Source organism: Exserohilum turcica (assembly GCF_000359705.1).
Source record: "Exserohilum turcica Et28A unplaced genomic scaffold SETTUscaffold_1, whole genome shotgun sequence".
NCBI classification, from domain to species: Eukaryota; Fungi; Ascomycota; class Dothideomycetes; order Pleosporales; family Pleosporaceae; genus Exserohilum; species Exserohilum turcicum.
Window position 1 is genome coordinate 200,360 of NW_007359914.1, and position 12,464 is coordinate 212,823.

Here is a 12,464-nt window from a genome sequence, read left to right on the forward strand (position 1 = left end):
CGAGAAAGAGAGACACAGAGAAAAGGTCACTAAACAAGGTCAACCTGTCCACCCTGACAGTTTGAACAGACGATATAACGGCGGAGCAGAAGATTGAAGACTACATTTCCATCAGCGCTTTCCCTCGGCACACAGACATGGAGCCAACTTAACCACGATCCACTTATATCTGCTCACGTACCGAGGAAGCGGTGAACATGTTCAGCAGGATGCAAAGGCATCTGCACAAATTTGTCCATTAAGCAACATCTAGGTATGTTCAAAAGCCATGTAACCACCTTCAAGCCGTGAGCTATAACAAACACCGATGATAGCGATGATGCACACAAATAGTCACAACACACGCAAAATTACATGAAGACATCACCATAGATAGCCCATTCCACACTCATACTCACTCACTCACTTACTTAGTTATACCTACCCAAGCACCCCAGCAATAACGTGCTTCCCCACCGTACCTTCGCAACCGGCACGACATCCCAACAAGCACGGAGCAAACCCCCCAAAACAGGCCTCCACCTCCACACATGTCAAGCCACAGCAACGAAAGAAGAAAAAAATTAGTCCACCTCAAGACCATACATGATTCCCGATGGGGGGGGGGGGCATAGCCGTTCAAGGCGAAAGAGAGACCCTTGCGCAGGGTTGCACCCAGCGGCTCGCCGCCCCCATGCCTATTGCGGCGTCTTAGCGCTGATGTCGTGCTCGGGGCGGCCCCATAGTAAAAAAAAACCTACAGTAACTAAGTACACATGAAATTGTCGGGGCCTCGTTTTCAACGTCAACGTCCACCGAAATGATCCAACGGCATAGGCGGGGGCGCAAGCAAAGACGAAAAAAAAATATGGGGAAGGCAAAGTTCTTTAGATGCGCGCCAAGAGAAAGAGAAGGGGATTGCGTGTTGAATTCAAGTTACTTTGGCCGGGCTTGGAAATGGGGGTCGAGTGGTACTTATGGTTGAGTAGATGTGTAAATTCTATACATATCTTCATTTTGGCTTCTTTTCACCTCTTTACCTCTTCATCTCTTCTTCTTCTTCTTCTTCGTCGTCGTCATCTTTCTCTGGCTTCCGTCCTACTTAGAACCCCGGCATGTCGTCTACTTCCTCGCTAGCCAGGCGCCAGGCGTCAGGCCCGATATTTCGCTCAGTCGCCTTCAACATCCTCGTCGCATGCGGCGTGTCGTTCACCGCACCAGGCATGTGGGATGCGCTGGGGGGACTGGGTGCAGGCGGCGCTGCAAAGCCCTACGCCGTGTCTGCTGCCAACGCACTGGTCTACGGGCTCTTCGCCATTGTGTGTGTAGCCGCAGGCGCAATCAATAACCGCATTGGACTCAAATACGGGCTTGCGCTGGGAGCCGTCGGATACCCGTTGTATGGCGCGGGCCTGTATACTAACAACGTTTCGGCCAATACGTGGTTCATGCTGTTTGGATCCGCGCTGTGCGGCATCAGCGCGGGCTTCTTCTGGGCTGCTGAAGCCGCCATTATCATCGGGTACCCGTCGCCGGGCGACCGCGCCTTCTTCCTCGCTGTGTGGCAGACGGCAAAGTCGCTGGGCCCTATTGTTGGAGGCGCGATTAACCTGGGGCTGAACGCGAACAAGAAGACAACAGGATCCGTCTCGTCGACAACATACATTGTCTTCATCGTCATCATGTGTCTCGGGCTGCCCGTCGCGCTGTGTCTCAGTCCCGCACACAAAGTGTGGCGCCGCGACGGCACCGTCATCGTAACGCAGCGCGCAGCAACATGGGCCGCTGAATTCAAAGCCGTAGGCAAGCTATTCATCAGTCGCCGCATCTTGCTTCTCCTCCCAGCCTTCTTCATCAGCTACTTCTACAACGGCTTCCTGAGCACATGGCTAACAACCTACTTTACCGTGCGCGCCCGCGCCTTCTCCAGCTTCTTCACCAATTTCGCAGGCATCTTCTCCTCGTTCCTCATCGCCCTGCTGCTCGACAAGCAGAACTGGAATATCAAGATGCGCGGCCGCATCGCCTTTTCCGCCATCATTACCTTGTTGCTCGGAACCTGGATCTGGGCGACCGTCTTGCAGCATGAGTTTTACGGCGCCGCCGAAGCACCGGTTTTCGACTGGTTCCGCGGTGGCTTTGGGAAGAGTTATGCGCTGGTTTTCTTCTGGCAGTTTGGCGGCCAGGCGTTCCAGCAGTTTTTGTACTGGCTTGTCGGTCAGTATGCTACCGACCTGTCGAATCTGAGCCACTTGACTGGGATCCTGCGGGGTGTCGAGGCGCTGGGTCAAACGGTTGCTTGGGCGTAAGTTCTCTCTCTCTCTCTCTCTCTTTCCTCCATCCACTTCGCTTATCCGTACATTTTGCTGACGGGAAACAAACAGTATGCAATCGCAAGGCGGAGCCAACCACTTTGTCAGCATCGGCCTCAACTTTGGCATCACGGTCCTGTGTGTGTTTCCCACGTGGATTGTGCTCTCGGAGCTCGAGAAGAGCCATGAAGTCCGTGTTACCGAGCATGTGGCCAAGGATGATACGCTCAAGGATACTGCTTGAGCGGTGTCAAGGAGATATCTATGTAGTATGTAGAGGTAATATATAATCTTGTATAGTCTACGGGATATGTTTGTTCCTTTGGACAAATTAGAAGTGTTACTGTTGAGAACAAGCGAAGAAACTAGGCTTTTATCATCTAGCAAGTAGTTTCAGTCGTCTCTCAGCACGATATATGATCCCCCCTCCCCCTTTTTTTTCATATACAGACGACGTAGATATCCACTCATTACCAATCATCAGCAGACACATTGTGTTCAAAAGCACGATATATACCACACGCTGATTCTCTCTGTTCTAAAGGTACACGACACCTCTGACCAAAAGCGAACAGAAAGCATCAAAGTAGCAAAAAGTAAATCCCTGGAAAATACTGTATTGGAAACAATCAGTGGATAAATACCCCCAATGAACCAAGCACTCATGAAATAGCATACTATGTAAATTAATCAACTAAATACACTATATACAACGAATCATAATCCATAACCACATATCAAAACGAGACCGACCCTAGCCACCATTTTTCTCAACCAGCAAAGCCATCAAGCATATGCTTAAACACGGGCAGCCACAAAGGCGGCGGCAGCAGGAGCATCAATCTCGTAGTTGGAGTGGGCAGGCGTAATAATGATGCCGTTGTCGCAGATGTTGTCGCCGTCGTGGCAGATGATCAGGACCTTGGAGGCGGCAACGGGGCCAAACGACTCGTCGCGGTCTGGGTCGCCAAAGGTAACGACGGCGTTGACGCGCGCGGCAGCGGCAGCAGTGAGGCGCTGGGTGGCTGTGTGGACCAGCTGGGCGCCCTGCGAGTAGCCCGAGAGAACGATCTTGGTTGAGGGGCAGCGGGTAATGGTCTGGATGAGAAGAGTTAGTATCAGCATATTCATCTTGTATCGTGAAGTTTCATATGAGGACGCACCGTGTTGATTAGGTTGAACAGTGTAGTAGCTCCGTTTGCGTCGCCGCCGGCCAAAAAGCCCAGAACAGTGGCAGGGTAGTTTACGCCCTGGATGGCGAGCTGGCCGGTTCCTCCTAGGCGCGAGGCGAGAGCATTGAAGAAACTCGGGCCCTCTGAACCGGCCTCTCCCACGTTTCCGGCGCCGTTGGTGCCGCGGGCGTAGATGACGCTTATGGGACGGCAGGCGGTGCCGTCAGTGAGCTGGTTGTACGTGGTACCGCCGTACTGGCGCTTGGAGAGAGTGTGCGCCTCGCTCTCGAGCTTTGCGAGGTATTGCCTGGGGCTGAAGTCGGTGTCGGCAAGGTCGGTGATGGGGAAGCTGATGTCGGCGGTTGCTGGGGTTGGGGCAGCGAGCGTGGTGGAGGCAATGGCCGCCAGAGCGAGCAGAGAATGGGCACCGGTCTTCATTGTGGATTGGTGGTAGTGAGAAGCCAAGGGAAGTTGGATACTTGAAGAGGAGAGGAGAAGAAGAGCTGGCTGTGGTGAGTGGCTTCAGTGCAGCAGTATCCGTCCGCCTTTTGTAGTCGAGGGCGGTTGTGTTGATTCATTTTAGCTGCCCTGTTACGGCCGTGAACAGTCTCCCACGCTAGCCAGTCTCTCTCGTGGTGCATTGACATGTGTTGTCGGTAACCCCTCAACTACATGCTCGAGATACTCTTCAGTCTCTATGTCCGTTGTTGCACACAAGTGCCCCTTGTCGTGGATCGAGGCATGACCAATGGCTACACTAGGCCCGGAACACGTTGGCCAGTGGTTGCTCAGTTGATCTCCGCAGCGTATATCACCATGCAGCATGGCGCTCCGGGCCTTTGTAGCGCCCCTCCAATCCCGGGGTAGCTATTAGCTTTGACCTTCTTCGCGTTAGCTGACCCCAGGTACGGCGGGCTAGTAGGCACACGTGGGTGTGATGAACAAGAACAAAACAGAGACGATGGGGAGATTAGAGCATGGGGGGAACGCCATGCACAAGTGGAAATTGGAGTCCCCAGGAATTGGTTGGGCCGACATGTCAGGCACATCTGGCGCCTCGACAAGGCGATCAGTGTAGAGAAAATCATCCGAGGGCTATTTTGTATAATTGTCTTGTTCAAACGACGTGAACTGGTACAGTGTAATGTCTGACATAAGCTACTACCTACGGCTACGGAGAATCTCACCTACGCGCGTGACGTCACGCCAAGCTACCACGACCTTCCTCTTTACGGCACGCCCTTCTCGTGCATAATTGCAAAAAGACATCTTGACAAATCCAACCCTTCTCACCATAGCCACAATTCATGCCGTCTTTGGCCTTGTACCTTCCCAAAAAGTGCGCTGCTAGCAATCAATCTATGTCGCCGTGTTTCAAGATGAATACTGATACCAGGAAACCAGCGTCGTTTAGGCATGTCGATCGATCCCGCTAGCAGCCGCCGCCGGGTGTGGGGAAGATGCAGCCAAACTCTCCAGCCCATCTGGCCGAGGGACTTTACAAGTCTAAACGATTACTGTTATCAAATTGTTTCGGGATACACTCGAAAAGCGGACAAACACACGCGTCACTTGCGGCAGTCGTTGCCAAGCAAAAACCCCCCAGATGCAGCAATCAGGTGCCAATGGACTTTGCCCATTTCTCCATTTGGCGCCTTGGTAGCATTACGAGCTTCCACTTCGGATGCTGATCTACACCATGCCCCTGCTTCGACAACAGTAGCGGCATCCTCTTCGATTGCGATATCTCTGGCAGTGACGTGAAGAGATGGCGATACCGGCAATCAAGGCGTCTTGCGAAGAGTGGGATGGCAAACTGGCGAGATATAAATGGTACAAGATGGGAAATGGACGAATCCTCAGCATCCCGCCCGGCGATTGCTCTCGTCGGAAATGTGGTCAGCCTCAATTGTTGCTGTTTGCGCGGCATCTCTCCTCCAAAGCGCCGTCTCCACCCCAATCCACCGCCACTATCCCCACCAATTCCCCAGCCCCGAGATATGGCCTGCGCCGGCAGTGGGGAAGGCCCTGGAGCCGCAGATGCCGGGCGAAGACCTCCAAGCCATCATTGCGCAGATATCTCGGGACAATATCGAGGCCACGATCAGGAAGCTTGCTTCCTTTGGCACACGTCACACGCTGTCGAGCCAGACTGATCCGAACCGAGGCATTGGCGCAGCGAGGACATGGCTGACGGCCAGGTTTCAAGAGGCCGCCGCGGCGAGCGAGGGGAGGATGACGGTGGACTGGAATAGCTTCATCAAGTATCCTGGAGACAATGCACGAATCCTCTTCCCAGTCAACATCACCACAGTGGTTGCAACGCTCAAAGGAAGCGAAGATCCAGACCGATACTACATTACTGGCGGACACTACGACTCCCGGAACAGCGATCCTGTCGACTACCAAGGAGACGCGCCGGGCGCCGTGGACGATGCTTCAGGCGTAGCTGTGTCGCTCGAGCTTGCGCGCATCTTCGCCCACTACAAGCCCAAGTCGACGATTGTATTCACAGCGTTTGCAGGCGAAGAGCAAGGCTTGCTCGGCGCCGAAAACCTGGCGCAGACGTACAAAAATGCCTCGACCAATGTCGCGGGCATGATCAATCTGGACATGGTCCAAACACGACGTTGTCCTTGTGGATAGTCGCCGACGTCAGGTTGTACCAGGTGGAGTTTCCCGCGTCAATGACATGGGTCCAGTGCGGCGCAATCGTCTCGCGGTACACGATTTCGTAGCGCTTGACGGGCAGCCCCGCGGGCGGGGTCCATGTGAACTGGCTGAAGTTGTCCGACCCAGTCGTGTTGATGCCGACCTTGGTCGGGACCCCCGGGGCATTGGCAAGACTCCACATGGTGCTCGCGACTACCTTTGCGGCGCGCGTGTTGTACTCAAAGTCGAGCCATTCGACCACGTCGCCGTACTGCTTGCCGTTGCGTACAGTCACGTTTTGGTGCTGCTGCGTGTAGTCTTCGTTGGGCTGCACGAAGCGCACGCCCGTGTATCCGGCCTCGAGGAACGGGCGGTGGTCGCCGCCGCGCCCGTAGCGGTCGAGCCGGTAGATGAGGCGCACCGTCATCTCGGTCCACGCGTTGGACGCCACTTCGTAGATGTGGCGGCCCAGGTTGCGCGCTGGGCTGTCGTTTTCCCCGCCGATGCTCAGCCGTGATGCTGTTTTGGTTGCGTTTTCCGTCAGCGGCGTGCCTTCGCAGAAGAGGCGGATGTTGTACGCGTCGACTGAGCCATCCTCGGCTTTGGAGTTGCCGCGTGCGCAGCGTGGCAAAGGGCGGGTTCAAGAGTCCGGCTGTGCTGCCGTTTCCGTTTGGATGTTTGAGGAACTGTTAGATTGGCTTATGAATGAATGAATGAATGAATCAAGTTATGAGATATTACTCTCTCTCTCTCTCTCTCTCTCTCTCTCTCTCTCTTTCGAATTACCATGACCATGACCAGATCGAAGCCGCGCTATGCTCACATGGAAAGTTGATGACTTTTTTTTTCTTCGTCGCCTGATGTTGTATGTATGGATCGAGTAGACTGGGAATTAAATATGGGGGAGTTGATAATTAAGAATGCAGCATCATGATATCTCTCTCCATGTGTTGCAAGCTCCTACGTAGTACAGTACTACCGTACAGTACACTGCTATCAGTCAGTTAATCAGTCAATTAATCAATCAATCAATCAATTAATTCATAAATACCTCCACCCTTTTATGCTATATCCATTTCCTTTTTTTCCTTGCCTTTTGCCCCGCCGTTATTCTTCTTCTCTTTACTCACTCAAACAAGGGGGGGAAAAAAGTGGAAAATATACACACACAACGAGTACCGAGCAATGAGTATCCCGAGTCGTGTGTTCGCGTCGAAAGAGTAAGGGTAAGGATAAAGGGGGGGGGGATTTGTTATAGCATGTATAGTATATGTATGGGTTACCCAGGGGCAATAGTGGGTTGAATGTATATTTGTATTAGTCAGTCAGTCAGTCAGTCAGGTCTGATTAATTTAAACAGCGGACTAGCTGGCTGGCTTGCTGGCTGGCTGGCTGGTTAGGTGTTAGGTGTTAGGTGTATAGTAAGGGGTGGGTATATGAAGACATGGGATGGCCTTGTCTGGGTTTCTTTTCTTTTCTTTTTTTTAGGGGCTCAACGGGCATGGATGGGTGGGCGGGTTGATCCTTGCTTCTGTTTTGCGGCATGTTTCTGTGTGTGTGTGTGTGTGTGTATTTCCACGGGTACATGTCTCTTTTTTTTGGCAGATTGGTTGGCTGGAATATCAATCATCGAATCTGGATGGCGGTCGTGAGTGTGTGTTGAGTTGCTGTAGCGAGAGAGATGTGTTGAGTGCTGGCCACTGCACCTGAGGAAGAAAGAAAAAAAAAACGAGTGATGGAAGGATGCGGAACAAAGCCTGGTCAAGAATGCAAGTCGTGGACATGCATTGCATTGGAGGGTACGCGTTGCATGGCGATGGCGCAGGTCATGTTGTTAATCAATTTTTTTTTCTTCCATCTGCCACCATGCAATGCGCTCGTGTTCTGCATTACAAGTCATCAAATCATCACAAGGTCCATGACGTAGTTGGGAAAGCAGTCGAGATATTTCAAGCATTTCAACGAGTAAAAAAAAAAAAAGGTCACACCCAATGACCCGAGTGGGAAAGAGGGACCAAAAGAGAAATGACACGTGAGAAGCGCACGCGGTAAGCGACCAAAGGGGGTAGTGTGTGTGTGTGTGTGTGGATGACAAGTCCAAGAATAAAGTCTGTGGTAAGCGGAACGGCAGGGCCGATCCTCGGCATCTCATCTCTCGGGGCACGCCATTGCCTCCCCCCACTACTCGCATACACGGTACGGTAACACGCTCGCCTCAGCACAGGCTCCCCCCCCCCGTCAAAGCATTGCGCCCCCTCTGTGCGCGCCGCCTCGACCCCTGCATGCTTAGCGACAGGATTATCAAGTATACTTTGCGGCGTGTGAGGGAGGCCGAGAGAGAGAGAGAGAGAGAGTGTGTGTGTGTGTGTGTGAGAGAGAGAGAGAGAGAGAGAGAGCACCGCCACGGCTACGACAACCATGTATGACTCGAAGCCCCGGCAACCGCGTCAACAGGCAAAAATCAGATGCAGCAGAATCAGCAGCAGCAGCAGTAGCAGCAAGTCGTTTGCAAGAGTCGGGCGCGGGCTGGGCATGCAGACAGGCCCATCCGCAGTTTGGCAGAGGCAGCGCAGACAGGACTGCAGTGGAACACAGGGAGCTGGACCAGTCGTTCCTCGTGCATGCTTCGTCCCGCGGCATCCATGTCTCGAGGGCTGCGCGGGGCGCGGATAGGCGGCGGGCCTATTGGCAGTTGGTCCGTCTTTTGCAGGCCCCCTCTGTTCTGCGTTAACAGCTCATCCGCCCTATCGACATGGGCGGGCACAGCAGCAGCAGCAGCGGCAGCAGGCTTCCTTCTGCTTCATCCTCTCTTTCCCTCTCTCTCGCGCCCTTGGACAGCACAGGAGGACAGGCCGGCCGCCTTCTCGCGTGGGCTGCCTTGATTTGTGCAGGCGCAAGGCTGCGTGACAGGCTGGGGCGGTCCGATGAGGTGGTTAGTCGGCCGTGCTAGGCGTGTGGGCGGAGGCGAGGGGTGGGCGAGGGGTGGTGCAAGAAACAAAAAACTGGAGATGGCGGGCGTCGTGTCTGAGGCGGCTTCGGGGTCTGGTCCCTGCTGCCACTGCGACCTCGATGCCGAATGGCCATGGCGAGCTCGACTGTACATGTGCGTGCATGCGCTGGCGGTGAGCGGGCGTGCGTGCGTGTGTGTGTGTGTGTGTGTGTGTGTGTGCATGGCCGTGTATGGTGCGCGTGGGTGTCGGGTGGTGGAAGAGCAACGTCGATGCATGTGGCTGATTATATCCACGGCCTCTCCCCTTGGCCACGGCCAGCCGCCTGCTGTCTTTTTTGTTCTTCTCCCCCTCGCCCTCGCCCTCGCCCCCGAGTGCTTGCTTGTGGTGTCGGTAGCGAGTGTGTGCGAGTGTGTGCGTGGTCGTTGTGTGCCGGCCCACTGCAGTAGCCCGACATCGTCGCCACGCCGCATTCTCGTCGCAAACGCCAACGCCGTCCCTGACCCTTAACCCGACCAAATTTCCCATTCCATTAGACAAAAAGCTGGGGTCTTGCTCCCTTTGGGGCCCGCAGGGATCGCCGGCATAGCGCGTGGAGCAGCCATAAGTTCCAGCCGCCTGTCTCTGTCGCTGTCGCTGTCTCTGCCCTCGACCGGCACACTCTGCTCTCTGCTCTCTGCTCTCTGCTCTCTGCAACCAGCCCGACCCGCGACCGCCGCCGCGCGCAAAACAACCACGACGGCAGCACCGCCATCAACACCAACCGCCCATCAGGCCACTCACCTGAGCACGCTGCCAGGTACCCGCCGCGCACTCGCACTCGCACTCGGGCTTGCCACGAGAGCGTCTGACACTAGTGGGAGAGCTAGACAGGCGCAGAAACGTGGGTAGGCACAGAGGCAAAACAGCGGTCACGCCCGAGGTCAGCGTCCACACGCCGAGTCGTCTCCCTCGCATCCACACACGCCCGTCTGCTCAGCATCACGTCCCCAAACGCACCACCTGGACAGGTCACGCTTCTGCTGCTGCTGCTGCTGCTGCCACCACGCCTGCTCTGCACATAACCCCGACCCCGCCGCCGCCGCCCTGCACTGCCCTGCACTGCACTTCAAACGTCGCGCAACCCCCCGACGCTGCCCGCGACAAGTCTCCGCCGCCGCCGCCGCCGCGCTCCTTCTGCTCCCTTTCCTGCCGCACACAGGGGGCCATTGCCAAAACAAAGCGCATATCCACCTCTCCCACCACCACCACCACCACCACCACGCCCACATACATACACTTACATATACACACCTGCCGCCATGCACCGCAAAAACCCCATCAGCGTGCTCGTCTACAACACGCTGTTCCCCACGCCCTCGCCCACAGACCCTCCCTCCTTCTCGGCCCATCTCTCCAAGAACCTCGTCGGCGAAGTGCGCATCGAAACAGCAAACTTTTACGGCTCGCTCGACACAATCGAGGCCCGCTACCCGGGCCTCAACTATGCCTTTCAACCCCACCGGAAACGCCTGGGCCGCTTCCCGCACCACAAGCGCCTGTTTGAGGCTTTTGACAAGCTCGGCCTGACCGAGGCCGAGATCCAGGGCTTCTGCCGCTGGGAAGGCACCCTCTGGGCGCGCGAGCGATACGAGCGCGACGAGGGCGTCAAGGTCGTCGACACCACGGGCGTCGAAATCGGCGCCTGGGTAGACACAAGGTCGCATTTTTCCAAAAGCAGGCCCGGCATCAACGTAAAGACTGACATTGAGGTGGAAATTGAAGAGCTCCAGCAACAGCAGCAGCACCAAAATAGCCGCAGCAACCAAGCCACAAACACCACAACCACATCATCATCATCACCATCATCGCGACCCACACAAGGTGACACGGAAATGCCAGATTCCCCCATCACCGCCACAACAACATCACACCCGCAATCCGACTCGGAAACGGATTCAGACTCAGATGCAGACTCGACATCGTCTTCGTCGTCTTCAGCCGCACACATGCCCTCGTCACTCAACTTCTCACTCAACGCCCGCCTCCTGCATGCCGCCGCATCCGCATCCGCCTCCTCTTCCACTTCGGCATCAACCAACAGCATCCCCATGGACCCGGAATGGGAACAATACCTCAAAGAAGCCTCTGAGCGCGGCGAACTCAACATTGACGCTACGCGAGAAGCCCTCCGGAATATGGCGGGGCAGATTGCCCAGCTGCATCAGAGTCGGGGCGGAGGCGTCGAGGTGGATGCTAGTGAAGTCGTGGGTCAGCAGGCTTTCCAGCCGCCTGCCGCACCGGCTTAAGACACGCTTTTTCTTGACAATCTACCCTTTTTTTTCTGTTGTTCCGTCGACGTGTGCGGGGTGCGCGTGTTTTTATTGGAGACCTTTTGGAGGAGAAGATGGCAAGAGAGAGAGAGAGAGAGAGAGAGAGAGAGGGACATATGAACGATGCTCATGTTGATGGTTGATGGCTTGTGGGACCCCTTTTTTTATTGTTAATTCCCCCACCTTTACTTCTCTCTCTCTCTCTCTCTGTGTGTGTGTGTGTGCCTCTTCTCTTCTCTGTTTCCCCACGTCTGATCTTATCTATCTTTGCTGGCAACGGAGTCTTTTTCTTTTCTTTTCTTTTCTTTTCTTTTCTTTTCTGTTTTTCCGCCCCATCCAAGTACCTCGTTGATGCCTCTTTTTCTTTTTTCCCCTTTTCCTCTTTCTTTCCCACGTCTCACCACTGAACTGCACTTGCATGGCGTTTTTTTTTGCTTCCCTTGCTTGTCCTCACCATTTGGCGTTTTTTGCAATGTCTGTCTGTTCTTATTCTTTTTTTTAGTTTGCCCTGGTATTTGTCCCACCCTCCTCTTTTCCTGCTTTATTTCCAAGCTTTCACTCTACAACAACTATCTCAACCTCAACCTCAACCTTGACCACAAGAGAATATACGAAAGAAAAAAATGATTCGGGATAGCTTGAGCGCACCGACAGAGTCAATGTAAGAGAGAGAGAGATTGTAGGGCTATTTCAAGGAGAGACAGACAGACTGAGAGAGAGAGAGATATATATATATACCCCCCACACCCCACACCCCACCTCTATTTTTGCTCATCTTGTCTGCCTGCGTTGTGGAGTAATCAAATCTTGTTCTTCTGTTATGTCTGTCTATTCGAATTCTTCTTCTTCTTCTTCTTCTTCTTCTTCTTCTTCTTCTCTGAGTTCCCTCTTTTTTCCTTCTTTTTTCCTTCTTTCTTGGATTTCCTTGGTTGTGCGTGAGAGAGAGAGAGAGAGAGAGAGAGAGAGCGTGTGAGAGAGAAAGAGAAAGAGAGAAAGAGAAAGAGAGAAAGAGAAAGAGAGAAAGAGAAAGAGACTGTATCTGTCTGTTGTGCGTTTTCAAATTATAGATTTTTTTTTCTGTTTTTTTTT

At 54.0% G+C, this 12,464-nt stretch overlaps 5 protein-coding genes across 5 annotated transcripts; 3 read left to right on the top strand and 2 right to left on the bottom strand.

The window, feature by feature from the left end:
- Nucleotides 1–1,094: 1,094 nt before the first annotated feature.
- Nucleotides 1,095–2,535, top strand: SETTUDRAFT_17929 (uncharacterized protein; the record flags this gene model as incomplete). Its single annotated transcript, XM_008021826.1, has 2 exons — nucleotides 1,095–2,284; nucleotides 2,364–2,535. The coding sequence occupies 2 exons, from the start codon at nucleotides 1,095–1,097 to the stop codon at nucleotides 2,533–2,535; spliced, it is 1,362 nt and encodes a 453-aa protein (XP_008020017.1).
- A 554-nt stretch (nucleotides 2,536–3,089) lies between these two features.
- SETTUDRAFT_85317 (carbohydrate esterase family 5 protein) lies at nucleotides 3,090–3,901 on the bottom strand (the record flags this gene model as incomplete). The annotated part of the gene is made up of 2 exons (XM_008022201.1): nucleotides 3,090–3,389; nucleotides 3,455–3,901. The coding sequence occupies 2 exons, from the start codon at nucleotides 3,899–3,901 to the stop codon at nucleotides 3,090–3,092; spliced, it is 747 nt and encodes a 248-aa protein (XP_008020392.1).
- A 1,455-nt stretch (nucleotides 3,902–5,356) lies between these two features.
- SETTUDRAFT_29794 (uncharacterized protein) lies at nucleotides 5,357–6,632 on the top strand (the record flags this gene model as incomplete). The annotated part of the gene is made up of 2 exons (XM_008021963.1): nucleotides 5,357–6,079; nucleotides 6,123–6,632. The coding sequence occupies 2 exons, from the start codon at nucleotides 5,357–5,359 to the stop codon at nucleotides 6,630–6,632; spliced, it is 1,233 nt and encodes a 410-aa protein (XP_008020154.1).
- A 3,140-nt stretch (nucleotides 6,633–9,772) lies between these two features.
- On the bottom strand, nucleotides 9,773–10,241 carry SETTUDRAFT_162015 (uncharacterized protein). The gene has a single exon (XM_008022354.1). The coding sequence runs from the start codon at nucleotides 10,018–10,020 to the stop codon at nucleotides 9,817–9,819; it is 204 nt and encodes a 67-aa protein (XP_008020545.1). The 5' UTR covers nucleotides 10,021–10,241; the 3' UTR covers nucleotides 9,773–9,816.
- A 123-nt stretch (nucleotides 10,242–10,364) lies between these two features.
- On the top strand, nucleotides 10,365–11,383 carry SETTUDRAFT_132691 (uncharacterized protein; the record flags this gene model as incomplete). The annotated part of the gene is made up of 2 exons (XM_008022355.1): nucleotides 10,365–10,926; nucleotides 11,044–11,383. The coding sequence occupies 2 exons, from the start codon at nucleotides 10,365–10,367 to the stop codon at nucleotides 11,349–11,351; spliced, it is 870 nt and encodes a 289-aa protein (XP_008020546.1). The 3' UTR covers nucleotides 11,352–11,383.
- Between the last annotated feature and the right edge of the window lie 1,081 nt (nucleotides 11,384–12,464).